At 37.3% G+C, this 23,714-nt stretch overlaps 1 protein-coding gene across 1 annotated transcript in view; it reads left to right on the top strand.

Moving 5' to 3' along the window:
* The window catches only part of yjefn3 (YjeF N-terminal domain containing 3), a 35,449-nt gene extending 12,705 nt beyond the window's left edge, over window positions 1-22,744 (top strand). The window contains exons 2-6 of the mRNA XM_084116818.1: window positions 11,318-11,426; window positions 18,422-18,532; window positions 20,141-20,254; window positions 20,357-20,507; window positions 22,046-22,744. Coding sequence (XP_083972944.1) covers window positions 11,318-11,426; window positions 18,422-18,532; window positions 20,141-20,254; window positions 20,357-20,507; window positions 22,046-22,242 — 682 coding nt within the window. The 3' untranslated portion in view covers window positions 22,243-22,744. The remainder of the gene's footprint in view (window positions 1-11,317; window positions 11,427-18,421; window positions 18,533-20,140; window positions 20,255-20,356; window positions 20,508-22,045) is intronic.
* The last annotated feature ends 970 nt before the right edge of the window (window positions 22,745-23,714 follow it).

Raw genomic sequence — 23,714 nt, 5'->3', positions numbered from 1 at the left:
CAATTACTATTACTCAGTACTTAAATGTATAATTACACTGTAACACGGACACATTAAAATAAAGTATAACCAATATTAAGAATTTATATTTTTCTCAATTAAAGGCTGTTTTAGAGCCATTTAAGTTTTTTGAGCATTGTGACTTTATTATCATGTCAATTTAGCAAAAATATATTAGATTTTAGATAAATTGTTTTAAATATATCTGTATTGTAGTATTTATTGTGCTGTGCTTATGCAAATTGTATGATTAAAAACAAAACAAAAAACTAATTCTCATTACTGTCATGCAAAAATATATTTTAATGATTTACAATTATTTTAAATATTTCTATATTATGGTATTATTTTTTTTACTGTCTTAATGCGGATTTTATGACTGAATTTAAAAAATAAAACAAAACTGATTTTAAATAAAACAATTTAAATGTTTCTGTATTATGGTAGAATTTATTGTATTGCCTTAATGCTAATTTTATGTTTGAATAATTTTTTTTAATTCTATTTTACAGTAAAACAATACTGTATTACATTAATAATTCAGGTCGTTTTCTCAAGAAAAAAAATCCTCAACTAATGCTTTAAACTATACAGTAAGTCAGCTGTTAAATTCTACTATAATATTGAAGGTTAATAAACTGATTGTATAGGCCTACAAACAATTAAATTACAAGTACGTTTTTTTTATTATAATAAAGTAATAATACTAACTTAATAATTACACTTCAATTCTTTCTACTTCAATTCATTTTTCACTGTCATAAAAACTTGACTGTTTTATTCAAGCATACATTAAATATTGAATATATAATGAATATGTAATATTCTCCTCTCTAGGGTATTTTTTACTAACTAACTAACTATTGAGTTTATGGTCACTGAATGGCTTTTCTGAGGTAAATGTAACTAGGCCTGTCACAATTAGTACTTTTGGTTTTGATCGCTATATTGTGCAGAAATAATTGTGAAATACGATATTATTGTCATTTAAAGACCATTTTATGCCACTGAATATATAATCTTAATATAACAGCATAATAATGCAAGTAGGCCATCACACTTTCAAAAGTCAATGAACTTAACTCTTAAGAATATTTAGATACTGGAATTGAAGTGTCAAAAAATAATAATAATGTTGTATAAAAAACACACTTGTGTGGATATTTTACATCTACAGATTTTGCCCTGACCCTCTTTTCTCAGTAAAGTTTAGTTGCACACTATTGCAGAAAACACAAACCCTTCTTAGCAGTCAGATGTCCATATGAACAAAGGCACAGAACAGGTAATATCTGCTGCTAAATCTATTTTTCTAGAGGTGTTTTTTAAAAGGTGAAGAACTTGAAAGAATAAGCATGTGATGCTGCAAAAGACGGTCGAACACGTCCGTCTACTGCACATTTGCATGCAGTGGAATGCAAAAAACACCTTCTCTTCGAAAATGAACTTGACACTCGCGACTGCGCATCCCGTGTGAAACGGTCTTAACGCTAGCTGTGAGCGTGCACCATTTAGCTCTGTCATGTTTATATTTGCACCGAAAGAGTGGATTGTCCCTTCTGTCAACCTGTCGATGTCCGCACTGCACTGTAAAAAAAAAAAAAGTTGAGAAAACTTAAAAGTTTAAGGCAACCAGCTGCAGGACATTTTTGAGTTTTCTCAACTTAGGTGTTTGAGTTATCTCAACTTTTCTCAACTTTTTTATGTTAAATAGTTGAATAAACTTTAAAAACTGAGTTTGTCATACAAAACGCAAGTTGGATTTTTTACAGTGTGGACTGCCCCCGATATCGCTTCCGACATGGAGAGCAAATAAGACGACAGAGGCAGCGCAATCGGCAAAATGTTGGTGTAAACATAATGGCCAATATATCGCGTCACCAAAAATCATCTAGGTCATGGTCATATATCGTGCAAAACATTGTTTACAAGTTGTTTTTATTGACGTCCTTCCATGGTTGAAACACCGATTGAGCGATTACACAAGACATGATATGGATATCTTCTTCTTATTTTCTTTTGGATTTTGTGGTGAAATGTGAGATTGTGACATTCATATCATATTATATGGCTTGGCTACTTGAGATCTTTGGAAGTTTTGCATTGTAACGACACTTGTTGTTTGAGCAAGCCCGGAGAAAGAGCATATTATAGTATCACTACATAAATAGCACTGCAATGGCAGATTGGGGTCAGTTATAATACATTGCCTTACCTAGCTTGTCATGTATCTGAGTTTTCCTTGAGGAAACACTTGAGGTATGTGCGAAAATGCAGAAGCTACTCCTACTGTCTGTTTATGTTCTATAGTCCATTCAGAGCTCTGTGTTCCAGCTAATTTTTCTGTGAAATAATAAACATCCCCTGAGAATATGAAAGGCAGCATGTTAATGAAAATTTATTGTATAATTGCATAATTCTTTAGGCCGAATTTGTGTTGCTTCCTGCCCTGGAACTATACTAAGCAATGTAATCTAACACTCTTTCATGACAATGTACTAACTTGTATGAGATTGCGAAAATCATATCATCATCATCATGCAGCTTGCTTTCTACTAAAAAAATCCCAACATTTTTTGGATTGGATAAAGTTTGGGTGGTACATTATAGTCGTACATGTTTTTTCTCTGTACGATTTCTTACGATTTCGCCATATCGTATGAATTATTATAGCTACTTGTAGCGCATGCTCATCACTTCATGCATATTCACGCAACTTTGCTTCTTATCGCTCTCATTCAGCAAACACCGAAAGCAGTGAAGCGTGAAACGTAATTCATATTCAAAGCACATTCGTCATTAGATGCCAAAAGGTAACACTTTAACCCTGAAATTGTACTGATCCCACCATTAATTCATGTATTATATATTCAATATATTCATTCAATATGGTGTATTGAACACCAACATTCAATATAATGACTCATCTTACATCCTGGATTATTCCAGATGGCAGTCAGAGTTGTTTTAACACCCCTAGTTAAGCCTGTTAAATTACACTTGAATGCTTATAGAAAATAACCACAGGGCATTTTATTCAACCATATCAATGGCCAAACGCAGCTGTTACTAACGCTTGAATATTCACTTTCTTCATTTGCCTGGTTTGCTGTCGAACCCCGGTTTTAATTGGGCCTGAAGGACTGTACCTGCGCTATTTTCAGTCTCTTTTTCTTATACATCCTTCAACCTGTCTGCTGGCATCGTCGGTTCGGTGACCTGACTTGCTCTGTTACCATGGTTTCCTCCACTTGCACAGTCTCCTGTGGTCCTCTCGATATATATCTAGCTGGGCACAGTTACTTGAGAAACTGCCAACTGGCACAGGCCATAATTACATAAGCACATGACCATCGAAAAAGTTCCACTTTGATGTAATGCTGTTGAAGGGAACGAATGGATTCAAGCCCTAAATTGTGGTTGCTAATTACATTTTGTGGTTTCTCCATATTTGGCAAACCAAACTGTCCCTCAGTGTGTCAGTGTCTGGTCTACTTGAACTAAATGGCCTGTGTTAAAAAGTAACATCCCTCAATGGAGCATTCATTATCATTCAAGATCGTATTTTACACGGGTGGACGTGACCACTGGGTCTTTGAGTCGAGCCTCCAAATGAAGATCTCCTGTAATCCCTCCCTTGGTGCCAAATGCAGTTCATCAAAATCAAGCCTCCGTGTCACCAAAAACGCTTCCATGGAGACGGGCAGCCGGCCCAGAGCTGACTAGCCGCGGAACAGGCCCGTTCCTGAAGAGGTTCATGCGCTGCATGCTCTCCGCCAGATTCCCAGAGCTCAAAAAATGGAACAGTTGATGTATTATTGTCATTTTGGAGGGGAAGTTGAGCCGCCTCAGCAATGGGTTTCAAAATCGAGTTAACAAGCCCATCTGAAGTGTTGTGGAGATGAGTTTATCGGTCAGCGATAAGACTTGAGACGATGCCCATGACCCGTTTATCGATTTTTCTCCGAGTAATGGCTGAAACATGATCCATTAGAGGCATTAGAGTAGCTCCTTGTTTTCATGCCTTCAGAAGAAAAAAAAAAAGATTTAAGCTCCGATGTAGCCGGCTGTTGATTTACCGGTTCATCTGGCCAGATGAAAGTCATTGTGCAGTGAGATGGCCAGCTGGGTCGAGGCCTGAATGCATTTTCAGGCGTGCCTGGATCCCTTTACACCTAAGTGGACAGTTGAAATGCATAATGAGGAAGGGATTTTGGGTCAAACATTTGGTCTTTGACCAAAGACGGAGGTGAACATTTAATAATGCAAAAGTGGGGAGGATGATACCTATATGGGTATCAGTACATTATTGGTAAACATTTTTAAAATCATAATTCTCCAGCATTATGGGACATTAGTCCTGTCATTTCTGTCAAATCCTCGTCTCTTTGGCCTTTCTATCACCAGTCCAAGCACCTGATGTTTATTGTGCCTCCACTGCTACCATAAATCTAGCACTGGGGATCTGAAAATGCTCTTCCCGCTACATGCACCAAGCCAAGATGATGATGCTCTTCTGGACCTATTGTAACCACTTGCTCATCCCAAACAACAGCCTGGTTTCCATTACAGATTTGCACAAAACTTTTGCGATATTTTCTAAATGTCAATAAAAAACTATTGCGAAATGATGCCGTTTCCATTAACCGATGTTATGTGACTAAACATAAATTAAAAAAATCATGGCGACGGATGTTGTTAGTTTCACATATATATTCCAGCCACCGTACTAGTCATTATTTTTAATTGAAGAAGACGTAGGCGTGTTATCCAAGAATTAATGGCAATGAAAGACCCTTAATTTCCCAAGATACTTGGGAGCGCCACGAATGAGCCAGTCTGAGTCACGAATTTTTTTTTTTTTTAATTGACGTGTTTCCATTGTGCGTATTTTCAATTCGTAATTTCAATTTGCGCAATTAATGCAGCTAGTGATATGAATGATAAAACTTCTTAAAACAGTTGTGTTAGTTTTTACAATCTAAGTGACAATTAAGTGAAAACCTGAGCTCCTGAAACAACATTATGATGAGTTGTAGTGTCAACACACTTTCAATGCAATTTGTAACTGTTTTATGCTTTTACGAATTGTGGTTAATTTGTATGAATTAGTCAATTTTGTACGATCTAAATCATACGATCTGTTTATGCTCCACTGATGGCTAGATTTATTTATTTTTTCAAAAAATCGTACGTTTCCATATGAATCACAACGTACCCATTAATACGAAATCACCACCTTGTTAAATAGTTACCACTAACAAATAGTTGGTAATGTTATGAATTCTTCATGCTTTAGTTTTTCATTGCCCGTGTTTTAGTGCATTACTACGGAAAGAGCGTGTTCACGACACAACATCCTGACTAGAACGTTCCTTAAGTTCATTTGTGCATTCATGCTATTTTGTGCAGATCCAAGTTCACTGTAAAAATTCAATCATCAAAATGAGTTAAGCAATTTTCAACTTTTTCAACTAATTTAAGTCAGTTGAATGTAATTTAAGTTGAAATTACTTAAACATCCAAGTTGATTGTACTTAAAAATTTAAGGCAGCAACTTTTTTACAGTGTTGTAATATTATGTTTATGTTGTCTGTATATCTTATATATCTCATATTTATTGGATTTGGGTGAGCTTGAGTGGGTTAATTAACCCGCTAGCAAAGTGCTTCAGTTTAACAGTTCATTCATTGTTTAGATGCGACATTATTGACTATAAGTGGATTACTAGAAACAATCATGTTCAAAAATCATTGTTAGTGCATTGTCAGTCAACATCTTGTGGTGTTTTGACAGTATTTTTTTGACAGTAAGTTGTAATTATAGTGTTAAATGATCGTCATGGTATATTTTTCTTTGCAGTATTACTGGCGAACATTTACTTAAGTAATTTAATTGACAGTTAAAACTGAAATTGTAGTGTAGATGCACAAATCTGTGTTGAGCTGTTAACTTTCTATGCAGCTAACGCATGTTATGGTAAACTGCTGATCTATTACACAGTCTGTTGTATTTTGCTTTGTACTGTTTGTACTTTGCACTGGAAATGTGTTTGGAAAGGTCAGGGGTGGGTATAAGGGCAGAGATGAATAGAGGAAGTGTGACTAAAATATGGTGTGTTTATGATGAGTGGATAAATGGAAGGCAACCATGGAACAATGTGAAGAGCAGACGGTATGTTCCGGCATTTGTTTATCTCTTTAATACGTAGTTCATCCAACATGGATAGGCTCAGAAAAGACATACCTCTTCAGATGTTAATACAAGACACGTTAAATATGCTCTCTGTCTTCGTGAAATAACACTTCCCTGCTCGATTAATGTCATACGCAGGCTAATCTTAGGATAAGATTGTCACGTTTCATGCATATTTCATCTCCTTTCTAAACATATGTCAGGCAAGCCAGGCTCCTCGCTGCCAAGAGCTGTGAAGTTGTTCCAGAAAGCTGGTGTCAGCTCTCTTCCTCTGTTCTTTGGCTCTGAAATTACCTTTGGAAACCAACGTGTCCGCTGACTCAGACACTATCACACTAGGTGTTATCATCGCTCGCCATACCCTGCTCTTTTTCTCTACATCGACCTCACAATCCCTTCCTGTTCTCTCCACTTCAGTGATTCTTTTCTATTAAAAATACATTTCTGATTCATTGCCCTCAAGTTTCACCTCACATGGCAAAAGTTTCAAATATCCCATGGACCATTTTGTTTTGTGTTATTATTCCCAAACCATTTGTGATATTCGTGATATTGCGGTTTCCATGTTACAGTCCTTACAGTATGTTGACTTCGCCCCAATGCAAGCTGTCCACAGGGCCCTGTGACCATTCCTCTACTCCAGTGCCTCAGACCGGCTTTTATGTCATTAACGAACAGGAAGTCGAGACACTCATTAGGAAGGAATCAGCAAAGGGCTTGAGCGTCGCCCCCTTTTAGAAGTTTTTAATTGCTTTAAGAGTAACATGAGAGTTCAACTCCTGGATCTTCAGCATCATTAGATGTTGCTTCCCGCTTTCCTTTCCATGACTCATTCGAGGCATTTGAAACTTTCGTATGAGTAACCTCTGTACTGTCTGGGATTACAATCTATAAAAGTCACTTTATAATTGTGGCAGATGCTGTCAGTCACTTTTGAATGGCAAAACAAATCTGTTTTCATAAACTAAATAACCTGAAATACAATAGAATATAGATAAATATTTTATTTCAGTTAGTTGCAGAAGCAACACATAAGACGAGATAAACTAAAAACATGACTAAAATCTGACTAGAGAAAACAGAAACTAAAAATATATAACTAAATTGCAAAGAAAAGGTATAGAGAATATATAAACATTGATGCACTTCTGTTATGTGGGAACTGGGAAGTAGTTTTCTGACACTTATGCGGTCACTGTGGATATTTTCACATTTGATTCCTATTTAAATCTTTGCGTGTAGCAAAGCCGGCTTTTTCATGTTCTGGCTGAGCACGTTGACATGATTATTCGTTTTTTATTTCAAATGTTACATTAAATTGTAAGCAAATGCTCATAGCAGCATTCACACCAGGGCGCATATTATCAGTAATTAAATAGTGCATGCGACACTGTGAAAATGGTTTTGTGTCGAATAAATTAGCATATGTCAGCCGTGCCACAAAGGCTATCCACCCCCTGTCTATAACCCCTATCCACCAATCGCATTATTGGGAGCCCGGTGGGGCCATGCGCTAAGTTTGGTGGCTATGCAAATAGCAGTGTAATCTCTTGCTCCCTGTAGTCATTACTTTCCTTTGTATCGTTTTCACCCACTCATTTCCTTTGTTAAATGGTTCTCACTGAGAACATTGAGTTGAGTTGGAAGCGGCTGGTCCCCCAAAACAAGCCCACTGATATATACCAGAAAGGTGGTTATTTAGCTGTCTCATGGCGTTCTGAGGTAATTACAGTAGTTGAAAATGAAGAAAACAAGGGAAAAGGGGATTTTTGAGAAGTATCCGCCACTTTCTGCTTTTGCAAATGAAGGCTTAATACAAACGTCTGTGTGTTCTCTGACAAACAGGCGAAACCGTTTCAACTCTCCTTTGTGTTAAGCAAGCTAGCAGGCTGGAGGTAAACAACCTCATTAGCCGAGTTGTTATTACAGCTGATCAGCACAATTCATGACTCGCAGATAACGCGGCTCCTCGTGGGGACATTGCGGGGATATTAGGGAATCTCTCTGGGCTGATACTGTTGTTCATTTGGCTGTGCATTCATGTGTGTATTTGCTGTAAGGGCGATCAACAACAATTAGCCGTAGCTCTGTGGAATAGCAATGTCAGAGGAGACACTAATGCAAACTTGGTGTCATTTTCAAGGCCTGTTACAAATTAGATACATTTATTCATTTATCCGACCGATTTTATCCAAAGCGACTTACAAATAAGAACAATAGAAGCAGTTAAACTATAAAATGTTGCCGAAAAAGATGCGTCTTCAGCCGTTTCTTGAAAATGGTCACGGACTCTGGTTGAGTTGGGCTGGTCATTCAGAGTTGGGCTTGGCATCACTGCAAAGACAAATCCTTTTGGAAACTTTATTTTTAAAAGTGTAGAACATTTATATAGGACAAGTGTTTCTTTAGATTATTAAAATGTTCTTCATATACCAGATTTGCATACAGGTATGATGTTCATTCTATTCATCAGGAGCAGTTTCCATGTTAGCATTGGGTATTTAGACCTTTATTTTCACACACATTTTAGATTCTTTTAGGAATTAGGTCAAATTCCTAAAAAAAAACTGGGTCACGGCTTAATGACCAGGGGGAAATTTGGGTCCCATGGCCAAACCTTTTGAGAACTACTGCTTTAGATTATTATTCACACTTAGAGAAAAAATGGTTTTAACAACTGTTTACTGAAAGGTTCTTTGGGGAACCCAAAATGGTTCTTTTATAGCATCACTTTTAAAAAAATCATTTTGGAACCTTTATTTTTAAGAGTGTAGAACCTTCCCATTGCACAAAAGGTTCTTTATAGTGGAAAAAGGTTATTTTAGATTGCCATGAAAAAATAATAATATATTTTTAGAACTGTTCACTGAAAAGTTCTTTGAGTAACCAAAAATGGTTCTTTTATGGCATTGCTATGTGTAGATGTGCTGATATATGTCAATTGACCTAATATTATAATGCAATTTATACTGATGAGTGTCAGGATGCTGGGAGAACATTCTGGGCCAGGCTGTCCCCTGGTGGCTAGATTTACTTATTGCAGTTTTCCCACCACAAAGAAGCCTAACTTGAACAAATAAGGCTCAAGAATGCATTTAAAGTGTTTTGATGTTTGAGAGATATTAAGTGAAGCAAGATAATTTTTAAATACTGGAAACGTTACGACATTGAGGTTTGAGATACCTGTGTTCTGGTGCCTGGAACCTTTCTGAGAACTTTGGAAATACAGCCATCAGGATTTCCCTGAATAGGTCGTTGGGGACGGAAATATCAAAAGCGCTAGACTCGGCTGAACTTTACAAATATCACTGTGTCACAGTACGCCAGGAAATCTCCCCCTGCAAACTCGGCTTGACGGCTGTGGAGCTCTCTTGGAGACGGTAAATGCCAGAAGGCTGGAAAACTCCATGCCGAGGGTTACGGCAGTGATCAGAGCGCATCGCCGACCCAAGAAAAGACTTGGTGACCTGTTGCATTTTAAGTGACCAAAGACAAAAATATGTCTGATGTAGTACAGACCCTATTGGCTCTGTACATGACCCCAAAAATGTCAAGCACATACAGATTGTTCAGGCGATGAGCTCATTATTTTTTGTTAGAGAACTCCATACTATTTTTTCTGAAGAGAGAATGAGAACTAGAGAGTGGCAGATGGATGCTTTGAATTGAAATGAAAAAGGCCTCATTCAGCCAGGGAACTTCATGTACATGTACACAGTTGAGAGAACTTAATAATGTGTAATAATTTTTTTGTAAATAGTTCTTTCTTCTGTTCCTCTGGTGCCTAAAGCAGTAACAGACAACAGACACAACACAAACAAACCTGTTGTCCTGGAAACACTGCGGAAAATTCCTCGGGGTGAAATACTACATTAACTAATTGCAAAAGACAGAAAGGTATGGAGAACATTAAACTCTGAGGAAAATTAAAGCCATCAACTGAAAAATCCTAATGACGTCGCATGTCGGTGTTGTTTTAGTATTATTCATGTACTTTTATATTATTTACTAATACTTTAAAGAAGGTTTTATTTTATTTTTGTTAGTTAGTCATTTTTATTCGTTTTTTAATATTTCTGTATAGCTATTTTAAATGTAGTTTTACACTGTAAAAAAAGTTGCTGCCTTAAGTACAATCAACTTGGACGTTTAAGTCATTTCAACTTAAATTACATTAAACTGACTTAATGACTTAGTTGAATCTTGTATAACTTATAAAAAAAGTTGAAAATTGCTTAACTTATTTTGATGAGTTAAAGCAATGTAAAAACATATATAGTGTAGTAATTTAGTATTTTTTTGTTTTCCATGTAATATTTATATTTTATTTCAGCTCTATTTCATACCAAAACAATTCTTAATAGTTTATATTTACAGTCAATATTCATTGACATATAACTTTTTTTGTGCCTTGGCTGCTTTTGTTCCTCACCACTTCATTACCTTTCTTATGTTGAAAATATAAGCAGCAGGGATGTATATACTAAAAAATAAATGAATGAATGAATGAATAAATAGGTAACATTCATTAAAACACTTTGAAGTAAGATTATATTTGTTAACATTAATGCATTAAGTATCATAAACTAACAATGAACAATTCCTACAGCATTGATTAGTATAGGATATATAAATATACTATATTGTTCATTTATCCATGTTCATTTATACAACTTTATCAAGATCTTGACAACACTTCTGTGTACTTCCAGCAGAGGGCTCTGACGTTACGACCGTACAGTAGGTTACTGAAAGGCTCTTCGTGTTTTAGATGTGAAGTAAGGGCCTGGATTTTACAGATACGTTGTGCTCCCATTAAACTCACAGTAACATAAGCTCTAAGTGCGGCTAAACAGGCATTAGGCAGCGAGGCACCATGCCTGGAATGGATGGCATGTCTAATACAATGTGCTCAGAATACACACGTAAATGTCAGGTGGTGTATTGCAGTCCTTGGTTTCCATGTAATCAAACCCACCCAGTTTCTATCTTGGCACTTTTTAGCGTTCATGTCGAAACATGAACATGATTTATTTATCATCCCCACTGGTAAGCTAATACCGTGCGTGCGTGTCATGAGCTCTTTGTCAATGCAATTTGTTTCTTTGTCTGTCTTTTATAGTAAAACAGAGGTGGCGACCATTGAGATGGAGCTCCTGAGGGACTATCGCTTTGGGCAGCAGCAGCTGATTGAAATATGGGGCCATGCTTGCGCTATTGCCGTCACCAAGGTTTGTCCGACACGAGAACATGAATTACACATAGTGTAAAGTGGCAGTTAACGTGTCTAAATCCTGATTCTAATCCTGTATACTGCATACAAGCATCACTGTGATTTACACAACTCTGCATTTACTGCTCTCAGCATCTGTCTGCATTTGCCAAACTTCAACCAATTCTCTTAAGAGACGAGGCCCTGCTGCAAGTGATGATGAAAACAGTGGGAGATCTTTGATCTCACTGTTTCTGTTGAGGGTTTGACCGCATCTGTAGCTCTGGGGGGGTTTCTTATGAAAAGGGGTTGAAGAACGATCCAGAATAGCAATCCAGCATTTTAGATTCCAAATAGACACAAGAATTATATGGTATATTTATTCATATAATATATATGTGCATTTATTTTTTGACTGATTTTATCCTGTGCTTTTTGCCAGTTTTATAGCAATTATAGTACTATCACAAATGGATGATAGTGTGTTGCTGCCTCAGAGTAAATAATAAAAAAGATAATTGAGAATTTTTAAATAAAAAAAATAAAGAATACTGTTAGTCAAAGTCATAAATGAGATTATGAGACAAAGTTGCAATTCGGTTATTATAAAGTAACAATTTCTAAGATATAAACTGGCGATTACAGGAAATGTCACAATTGAGTAGCAAAAAGTCGTAATTATGAGAAATAGATGCTGTTTTGGGGAAAAAGTTGCAATTGTGAGATATAGTCATTTTTTTCTGAGAAATAAATTCACAATTATGAGAAACAAAGTGACTGTGAGATTATGAGTTTGCAATTCGGTTATTATAAAGTAACAATTTCTAAGATGTAAATTTGCAATTACAAACATTTGCGCAATTTAGTTGCAAAAAGTCATATTTATTACGAGAAATATTTGCAGTTCTGAGAAAAAAGTTGCGAAACATTGGGAGATATAGTCACAATTTCTAAGATATAAATTTGTAATTATGTAAAATAGTCGCAATTACAAGACATGTCGCAATTAGAAAAAAGTCATAATTATGAGAAATAGTTGCAGTTCTGAAAAAAGTCACAATAGTTAAATATAGCCACATTGCGAGATATAAAGTAACAATTTTTAAGATATAAATTTGCAATTATATTTAATATAGTCACAATTACAAGAAATGCCACAATTATGAGTTGCAGAAAGTCGTAATTATGAGAAATAGTTGGAGTTATGAGAAAAAAAGTTTGTGAGATATAGTCACAATTTCTGAGAAATAAATTCACGTTTATGATAAATAAATATACATTGTGATATATACATTTGCAATTAGGTTATTATAAAGTATATAAGTACATATAATTATTATTTTTTGTATAAAACGCAATTGAGTATCAGAAATTAATTATGAAAAATAGTTGCTGTTCTCAGAAAAAAAAGGTGCAATTGCGAAACATTGTGAGATATAGTCACAATTTCTAAGATATAAATTTGCAATTACAAGAAATGTCACAATTGAGCATCAAAAAGTTGAAATTATGAGAAATAGTTGCATTTCAGGGGGACAAAACACAATTGCGAAACATTGTGAGATATACTAACAATTTCTGAATTTGCAATTATGAGAAATGGTCACAATTAAAAGAAATGTCATAATTATGATTTCCAAAAGTTGTAATTAGAAAAATAGCTGCAGTTTTGGAAATAATCGGAATTGTAAAAATATTAAGTCACATTTTGAGATAATGTTAAAAACCCCTTGTGACAGATCCAGTGCACCATCATGGAAGGTGTTGAAAGTCTCTCGTCTGTGGCCGGCCTGCAGTCAGGCGGTCTCGGGGCCTTACGTTTCAGGGCGGCCTAAGGGTTCCGATAGAGCCAGGCCAACCCAAACCAGACTACTGCGGTTACCATCCCATCTGGATTCAGTCAGGCTGACAGGCAGCGCGGGGCTCCTCTTGACCTACCTGAGAGTCGGTTAAAGCCCAAAATTGTTTCCTGATTTGGCTTGTGTGAATTTTCAAGCCCTGTTAGAAGCGTTTTACAGACTGAACCTTCCACCCCTCGAAGGCCCCCGGTCACCAGCAGTCGCCGCGGTCAGCATCAACAAAACTTCCTGTGCTGTGACCTCTGTGAGGTAGCCGTAAATCGCAGCTAAAGAAAACATGCCAGCAAGTAGCTGTAAAACAAGCATTACATCAGCACACATCAGCGTGTGTGTGTGTGTGAGGGGGACGAAATCTTGGTTGAATTTTACCACATTGTGATTTCACAACCAAACTATCCACCGCAGTGGATGCCAAAATCAACGTCATCCGTCTACATCAGGGGGATAAGGGCTTTGGTGTTGAGCTAATTCAAGGCTGATGTCTGTGATCATTCCCTGCTTTAGATATCAGGAAGTTATTTATCACTATGGCTCATGAAACGCTCTTTGTGTGTTGACTGTTGAGTAAAAAATGCAGACTGACGTGACACTCTCTGTGATCTCTCTGTATTTGCCCTTTATCTCAACATGGCTACACGATAAAACAGAATAAATTAAAAATGTAACACAGTTATCTACAGAAATGACCTAAATGTGACTAAATGGACATACGTAGAAATTTGCAATCGAAAAAAACCCCGAAGGAAATTAGTTTTTTCTTTATTCTGAAAATGGTACATTTTTGTTTGTTTTTAATCATTCTGTTTTAGATGTCAGTTTTTGTTAGATTTTATTCTATCGTTGTTGGTTTAAATTTAGTTTTAGCTTTAATTTTAGTATTTCAGGGCTGCCAAAGTTAATGTGCTTTGTTAATAGAGGGGTGCAACGACTTTACATTTTCACGCCCCTAAACATTACGCAGAACAAAATGAACTGTGATTGGTTGCTTTACATGTCAGTCAGACGGCCTCTTGGGTGGTTTTTGGCCAATGAAAGCTGCTATGGAGTCCTTCTGCTGTCAGCAAAACTATGCTTACCACAGACCTTATTTTACTCATAAATTGAAAACACTCATTATAAAACCTCATAGGAAAATCTCGAAGGAATCAGTGGCAAATTAGTTTATGGGTTCTGATGTCATTCCTGCGCCACTCAATAGCTGCGTCCCATTTCAGAGGCTGCATCCATTGAAGGGGCGCATTCGAAGGCCTATTGCGTCTCCGCTGCCCAACAAAGGCTGTCCCAATTCGAAGGCTCCTTCCCCAGAATTCATTGCGCTAGTGACGACAGGATTTTTTTTTTTGGAGAGAAATTGCCAAATTACACTTTTAAACATAAGTGTTGGGTTTTAGCTTACTCAAATATACACTCACCTAAAGGATTATTAGGAACACCTGTTCAATTTCTCATTAATGCAATTATCTAATCAACCAATCACATGGCAGTTGCTTCAATGCATTTAGGGGTTGTGGTCCTGGTCAAGACAATCTCCTGAACTCCAAACTGAATGTCAGAATGGGAAAGAAAGGTGATTTAAGCAATTTTGAGCGTGGCATGGTTGTTGGTGCCAGACGGGCCGGTCTGAGTATTTCACAATCTGCTCAGTTACTGGGATTTTCACGCACAGCCATTTCTAGGGTTTACAAAGAATGGTGTGAAAAGGGAAAAACATCCAGTATGCGGCAGTCCTGTGGGCGAAAATGCCTTGTTGATGCTAGAGGTCAGATGAGAATGGGCCGACTGATTCAAGCTGATAGAAGAGCAACTTTGACTGAAATAACCACTCGTTACAACCGAGGTATGCAGCAAAGCATTTGTGAAGCCACAACACGCACAACCTTGAGGCGGATGGGCTACAACAGCAGAAGACCCCACCGGGTACCACTCATCTCCACTACAAATAGGAAAAAGAGGCTACAATTTGCACGAGCTCACCAAAATTGGACAGTTGAAGACTGGAAAAATGTTGCCTGGTCTGATGAGTCTCGATTTCTGTTGAGACATTCAGATGGTAGAGTCAGAATTTGGCGTAAACAGAATGAGAACATGGATCCATCATGCCTTGTTACCACTGTGCAGGCTGGTGGTGGTGGTGTAATGGTGTGGGGGATGTTTTCTTGGCACACTTTAGGCCCCTTAGTGCCAATTGGGCATCGTTTAAATGCCACGGCCTACCTGAGCATTGTTTCTGACCATGTCCATCCCTTTATGACCACCATGTACCCATCCTCTGATGGCTACTTCCAGCAGGATAATGCACCATGTCACAAGGCTCGAATCATTTCAAATTGGTTTCTTGAACATGACAATGAGTTCACTGTACTAAAATGGCCCCCACAGTCACCAGATCTCAACCCAATAGAGCATCTTTGGGATGTGGTGGAACGGGAGATTCGTGCCCTGGATGTGCATCCCACAAATCTCCATCAACTGCAAGATGCTATCCTATCAATATGGGCCAACATTTCTAAAGAATGCTTTCAGCACCTTGTTGAATCAATGCCACATAGAATTAAGGCAGTTCTGAAGGCGAAAGGGGGTCAAACACAGTATTAGTATAGTGTATAATGATACAAACGTAAAAAAATTTTTTTTAAAGTGGTGCAAATGTTAACTTGTATCTTACTAAGATGCGATTATATATAGTTTATACTTAATTATATACAGAAATGGACCATGGTGAACACATTTAGATTTTGTTTTTGTTTTGTTTTCAGACAGTCCAAAAGTTACTGTCACTCATCAATGGCAGCTGTCACAGTTGCTAGGCGACAAGAACAGTCCTCCGTGGGCTAGACCGTCTCATTTACCAACGCTCAGTACAACCTTCCCAGCCTTCGAAGGATGCAACCTCTGAATTGGGACACAGCTTAGAGACCTTATGCGCCAGAGAAGCAAGCGTGCAGACATCTTTAGAATTTTGTCTTTGAACTTTAGTTTTTGCGGAAGCTCTGTATATTTCTATGGCATCGCTGTCAAAGAGTAATTAACTGGTGAAGTGTATTTTCTTATTGTAGAGTTAACGAAAGTTTGAAGCCATAACAAATGTCAGTAGACCGGGAAGATTTTAAAACGAGCGGTTCATTCATAAATCTGTATCTTACCTTTGTGCTGTGGAATAACAACCCGAAATTCAAAACACAACAAGCGCAGTGCTGAAACTGGGCAATTAATTACATTCTAAATCGGTTTTAAATTCAGATTGGAATTCTTGATCCTTTTTGAATCCTCAATTCAAATTCCTCAGTTTACTTCAAATTTTAAAATCATTCTCAGTTCCATTCTGAATTAAACACAGCCCTGGTGTTTATGTGTGTCATGTTGAGGGTAAAAAACTGCAAGGATAATTAGTCAAGACCCTCTCTAGAGAGCTCATTTGCTGGAAGCATGGAAGCGAAATCTAGGGGTTGAGTTGCTCCGAACAGGAGCAGATCAGAGCGGCGGTCTCCAGAGTCCTGGCAGGAGTTGACACGACGGAGAATTCCAGCACAGCTGCAGCAGACCTGTAAAAGAAATGAACAGTGAATCCACTGGCTACGGCTCACAGGAACACTCTATTCCATGTCATTTTCCAGAGAAGAAGAAACGGACAGAACAGAGATGGAGTGAGCGGTTGTTATTTCATACGACACATACTCACATGAGCTTCATGTGAATTGACTGTCCACATCACATGGTTGAATCTTCAGGAATTATTCATCAGTATACCATGAATACAAATTCGAGCACTAGCAAAATCAACATTTTGATAAATTGATGACTCAATAACCAACAACATGATTGTGAGCAGATGATGCATACTGGTTTTATGGTGCATTGAATTTCTGCATCTGGGAATTTTTTTGGTAGGGAATGTTGTAGTGCACTTGATTTTGACAATGAGACAGCCCTGGAAATGGTTTACTACTACTTTAGGAGACCACTAGGGAGCACATTGAGACGCCTTACTTTCCATGTCTATACTGCTAGCGGGCGATGATAAAATTACATCGCACCCATTATCAGTGTTGTGAAAGCTACTTTAAAACTTCAAAAATAAGATTGTTTTTGACAGAATACTTCTTGTAAAAAAGATGCAAGGACTTCTGTTCAAATCTGCTCAAATCTGACAAGCTCAGTTTTGGCCAATGGGAATTTTTTCCACTCAGATTCCTCTCAAAATGGCAACAGATAAAGACAGATGTAAATTTTCCACACTCAGTCGCGTGTTCAACTCTTGTTCACCTGGCACTGTGACTAAGAAACCCAGCAATGATAATGTAATCTAAACTTCATCAGCTCGCTAATGGAACATCCATGTCAGCTCATAATTTCTCTCCAAAGTGCCATTAGCTTCATTAGCGTCTGGCTTCTTCTCTTTCTTGGAAGTCTGCAATTACGCCCACAGTTGTGCCGAGGTCCCATATTTCAGTGACGGTTAATTGGAGATGAATAAAGCAGGCACATTACCTTAACTGTTGGTTTTACTTCATCAGGTATAATAACGTATATAACGTAATTATATAACTGTTCATAACGTAATCTTTATGGTAAGATATGCATCAGGTGGATGAGTAACAAAAGTCCTTTCAGGTTGACTGCAAACATGTAAAACGTTAAAATGTTTTAGAGCATAATATGCATAAACGACGAAGTACGGCATTTGCAGTCTGATTTCCCTAAAGAGTGTAAACACTTGCTCTGTGGCCTATCAAAACATTGCTGTTTGTTTAAGTATCCCGAGCAGCCAGGTTTAGCAACAGCTTAACCAATGGCATGCATTTGGGGCGTGGCTATGTGTTTTGCTGTCCATTAGCACATGGAAACTTTTTAGACAACAATTCTTATTTTAGCAATTCTGTTTAGTGACACAGAAAATACACTCTTCAACTTTAAAGACTTAGTTTTGTGAGTGTGGAGAGTTGGACACACTGTGCAGGCCTAGTTTAGAAACCTGTCAGAAAGTGTGTTATTTTAAGCCTTCAGCCTGTGGTAATGTCTCCACAGCTTTTTACTATAGTTGCAACTGTTGCTGGGTTATCGTGATGAACATTGCCTCTCCAAATGCAAATATAGAGCAAAATGAGACGTCTCCCTGCCCTGTTTAACTGTGTCCCTCTCCTTTGTCTCTCCCCAGGCTTTTCCTTTGAGCTCTTTGAATAAAAAGCAGCCCACCCTGCTGGTTGTTTGTGGTCCTGAGCAGAATGGCTCTATCGGTCTGGTGTGTGCCCGCCATCTGCGTATATTTGTAAGTATAGAACACCATGCCAAAGGGCACTGAGACAGAATGGATACTGACAGGGTGCATTTGCTTTCCTAGTGCACTTTTCTGCTATTATTGTGTATGATTCATTGCACATTGTTCCAAAGTAAGTTGTAATCGTTCATTAAAACGTAGTAGCTTCCTCCGTTTCTTAAATGGCTTTTCTTTCTGTTGACATCAACAAACCCTGTCCCAAATGGCATCCTAAACACTTGCGTTCTTCCTACTAGTCGCACTTTCGTGACGTAATGCCGCTTTGACTGTTGGATAGATGTCTGCTGCGGAGCTCGCTTCAGTGCGGGCGCGACGAAATTGTGAATTGAGGGCGCATATCGTGAGCACCCTTCTAAAACCTAAAGTGACAGATGGCATCCTACATGGACTTCACGATCATGCGAATGCGGCGGCCAATGTATAAGTGCATGCGAAGTGTGCCATTTGGGACAGGGCCTTTGTTTTCCAGCCCTGTCATATTCACCATGCTCCTCTGTGGTGCTAGATTTATGGAGAATCGGTATTCGTCTAATAATCGTATACTCTGTTAAAGTTATCCTTCTTTTCATTCTGATGGAGTGAAATTTGGCCAGTTAAGATTTGGCCAGTTTACATTATGGGATTCTTGGAACGAAAAAAAAAAGAAAAAAAACCCCGAACGGAACGGAAAACTTAACAAAAACGAACAATAGAGGGTCATCACATGATGGCAGCTGTTTTATACATTCCCAGTGTACATCTGCGTGGATTCTTGTGTCCGTACCAGTGTTATGTAACAAATGCATTAAGTTTAACTGCAGGATTGTAATGAATTTACCTGGCAACTTATCCAGGCTGTGTGGACTTCATCCTGTATTTTGAGAAAATGAGGTGTCTAAAACCATAAATTTTAGTCCACATTAATCACTACTAATGTTCTTCTGAAATGAAATTATGAGGTAATTATGTTACGTGATTTATTAACTCAAAAATCCCCCTGCATATACATGGGGGAAAAAAATATTGCTTTAAAAAACAGAAAGCTTTTTTTGGAGACGTTTAGGTGAACGTGTTTTCACCAAGTACATGTTCCTCCTGGAACAACATTCCCAATAAACCAATCAGAATTGAGGGACAAGTTTACAGTTTATGTCAAGTTTCCCTTTGATTTTAGGGATAACTTTAGGTTTAGGGGTAGCGACTACATTTTTGGACAGGAATTTTGTTCCAGGATCAACAAAATACTGTTTGACGATCCAGGAACATGTTTTACTTGATAAAATCACGGTGACTGTCTGGATCATGTATGGCTTCCATGTATCACATTTTCATGTCTGTTTTTCACAACCTAGGGACAGATTTTTGAACAATTAATATAAATATACACACAATACATTTTAAAATGGTTCACTCTTTGTTTAGATGATCAGAGTTTTCAAAATGTTTTTTATTTTATTTTATTTTGTAATAATCTCAAAGTTTAAAATGGAAAGTCTGAATCTGGGAGAAAAATAAATGACGACATAATAAAAACTGGCTATGTGCTAATCATCACAGATTGAAATCTGAAAAGTGATGTTCTGGATGGAAACTCATTTTTCCCTTGTCTCTCGCATGTAGGAATATGAGCCCACCATTTTCTATCCCAAGCGTTCTTCTCAAGGTTTGCACCAGGACTTCACTGTTCAGTGCGAGAAAATGGACATCCCTTTTCTGTCCTATCTTCCGACAGAGGTGGGTGTCAGTCTTAAACAATTAAGCTCAATGTCAATGTGATGTTCACTCTTCTGGACATTCTGTCAATCCTAATCGAGTCCCGTCTGACCCCACGACCAGGTCCAGCTGTTAAATGATGCCTACAATCTGGTGATCGACGCCATCCTGGGACCAGAAACCAACAATACGGAGGTGAAGGAGCCTTATGCTGGGATGCTGGTGACTCTCAAACAGGTCAAAATACCCATCGTTAGTGTGGACATGCCCTCAGGTATTTGCTCATTAAACACACATCCTGAATTTTAGAGAAATTCTGCCCATGGCATCTTTATTGTGCAGTGCCGCAACGAAAATAGAGTGGTTACTTGCAAGGAAAAGAAAACCATAAAAAGTTTCAATCTGTTCAGAAAAAATATGTTATGTTATTTTTGTCAGACTGCAGCTTATCAAGACGTACTGTAAAAATGTTCGTTAGCATTCATCACCACACTCAAGAAAACTGCTAACAAATCTGCAGTGTCTATTTTTATACACTGAACATCATTTGTGGAATTCATTACAGCTAACCATAGTAAAGTAGGCTATATATGTTAGCATCCTACAAATTCACTTACATTAACATGATTCCATAATAAATTCTGTTGTTTGAGTGTTCAGAAAACCTGTTTCATCATTATTTTGCAGTTCTAGTTCGGTCACAGTTGTGGCACGGATATTACTTCAGCATTAACTTTAGCTAATAGCTATTAGCTGCACTGGCTAATAGCTTGCTAGCAAATAAATTCTATAAAGGTCAAATCAAATACTAGGTAAAAAAAATTTACATTCGTGCAAGTGAGCAAAATAGTCATAATATTAATAACTGGATTACTAACACCTTCAAGGCTAATTCGCTACTAGCTAATACCACTGTAAAAAAAAGTTGCTGCCTTATATTTTTAAGTACAATCAACTTGGATGTTTGAATCATTTCAACTTAAATTACATTAAACTGACTTAAAAATGAGTTGAATCTTGTATAACTTTTATTAACTTATTTTGATGAGGTAAAGCATTGTAAAAACATATGTTGTCATAACATATTGCTCATATAATTATTTTTTACAGTGTGTTAGATACTATAGAGGTCAAACTCTAGTAGATAAACAAATTGCTAGTACATCTTATATGCTGAAGTCATTATATTATTGAGCAATTAATCACTAGCATCAACGGCTAATAGCTATTAGCTACCCTTGCTAATAGCTACCTAATGCTGTCAAAGTCAAACTGAATACTAGATCATTTTAAAAAGAATGATAATTTTTTAAGTAGGAAAATAGTCATTCTATTATTGAGAAATACTACTGGCGTGCAGTAAAAGTCAAACCGAATAACAGAGACTTAAATAAATTGTTGATACATTTTTGTAAGTATGCGAAATGGATTACTAACACCTCCTGGGATGTTTGAGTGATGAAATTTGTTTGAAATCCAGTTTTTCTGATAAATGATCTGACCAGAGACCTTTAAGTGCAAATGTGTTGCACTGGACCTGAAGTGTTCGCAACAGACAAACAATAAAACTAAAGTGAACTCGCAGCCATTATGTCATCGGGAGACCTTATTTGAAAATTGCAGCTGATGGCTGACACATTGCATTTTTGCTGCTCGTTTTCCACATGACAATGTTGTGATGAATGATCTTTATGAGCCAGTTTTCCACCTCCTATCTGGGAGAATTTGGAAACATTGTTATGTTTCAGTTAATGACCAGTGGCTTGTGATGGTGAGAAAGGATTCACTTTTCCTATCTCTCTTTTCCTGAAGGTTGGGATGTTGACGAACCGGCCAAAGATGGGATAAATCCAGAAGTTCTCATTTCTCTGACAGCTCCCAAAAAGTGCGCAACAGGTTTCTCGGGAAAACATTTTCTGGCGGGACGATTCCTGCCATATGACATTCAGAAAAAATACGAACTTAATCTGCCAGAATTCCCCGGCACGGAATGTGTTATAGAACTGTAGCCGTTTATACAAACATGTATTTTGAATAACAAGGATGTTTTTCCCCTTTTGTATTTTATAGATTGTTCTGTGGCATTAAGTTACTGACAAATATGACTAGATACTTTGGGTAGTAAGGTGAGTTTTCGCTGCTAAGAAGTGGGTTTAGAATTATCTATTGAATTTTGCAAATTTTCGACATAACCTGTTGATTCGTCAAAATCGTCAATACAGTTTTGTTCAATACGCAAATCTTTTAAATGTTGGATGTATTGAAAGTGCATTACCCTGATAGTGCCTCCAGTCCAATGTGCACGACACCTACAAATCAAATGCATTTCTGCTGGAATTTTACTCCAATACAAGTTTATTCACCGTACTCTTTTTTTTGGTAAAGTTGTATAGTATATATCTGAGGCTGACAAACAACATGTAAATCATTTTGTTTTTACTTAACATTCCTCAATGTACATGTGTTTTCTTAGTTCTTATAGGTTGAATGAATAAATTATCTATGTAAAAACTGTTTATTCATTTAGATGTCAAATTCGGGTGTTTAAAGAAACGTTGGATGTTATTATTTAGCCAAACCTTGAAAAATGTGCTCTATTAGCCAGTATTTGGGAACAAGCGGTAGCTACGATATTCTTTAGACCATACAGTATATTATTTCTTCCCAGAGATTTATTCAAAAGACAGGAAAAGGCGTGGGTGATATAAAGGAATGTTTCTGTCTAAAGCAACAACAGTTACAGTATGTGGACAGGAATACCGGAGCAGCGTAATGATTCATCACTAATGCTGTTTCAGGACATTGTGTAAACTCAGATATATTCATCAAAAGGTGGACATGAAATCATCCGGAGATCATATTTCTTATTCTGCCAATAAACATTTTACATTTCTGTCCACCCCACTGAAGGCCAAAAAGTAGGTTTATTGTCTTTAAACACGCATAGAGAGCTTCACAAAGGTAACCGGCAAAAGAAGCCATATGCACTCAATATGGTGACAAAGGAAAATATGAAAATCTGTTTAGACTGAGAAGGAATCAGGGGGAAATATTTTGGTCTGTGCTTTTCTTTGCAAATTTGGCTGTTTATTCTGTTTTGATACCACAGTTTCCCTAATCTTTGATCATTATTTTTACTCATTTAGTAAAATGTTCCCTGTGTTTGTCAATGCTTTCAAAACAGTTGTGCCAAAATGACCCTAAATATTGGACGACACCATGGATTGGCAAGTGACCGCATCTTCACATCATGGATGTGTGGGTCATGCATGATCCAGACAGTGGAACAGTACTGTACATGTAGCATGCATGGGAATATTTACAAATGTTTAAACACAATTACCATTGCTCATGAACCATGAGTTCAAAAGCTCTGCCTTTAACCATACGCTCTGGCTTAAAAGCCATCGTGCACTACTTTGTCGAAAACAGTCAAAAAAGACATTAAATGCACAATATCAGTACCATAACTGCCATTTTC

This window comes from Abramis brama (genome assembly GCF_963993115.1).
Source record: "Abramis brama genome assembly, chromosome: 6".
NCBI classification, from domain to species: Eukaryota; Metazoa; Chordata; class Actinopteri; order Cypriniformes; family Leuciscidae; genus Abramis; species Abramis brama.
This window is presented reverse-complemented; position numbering and strand designations above follow the sequence as displayed.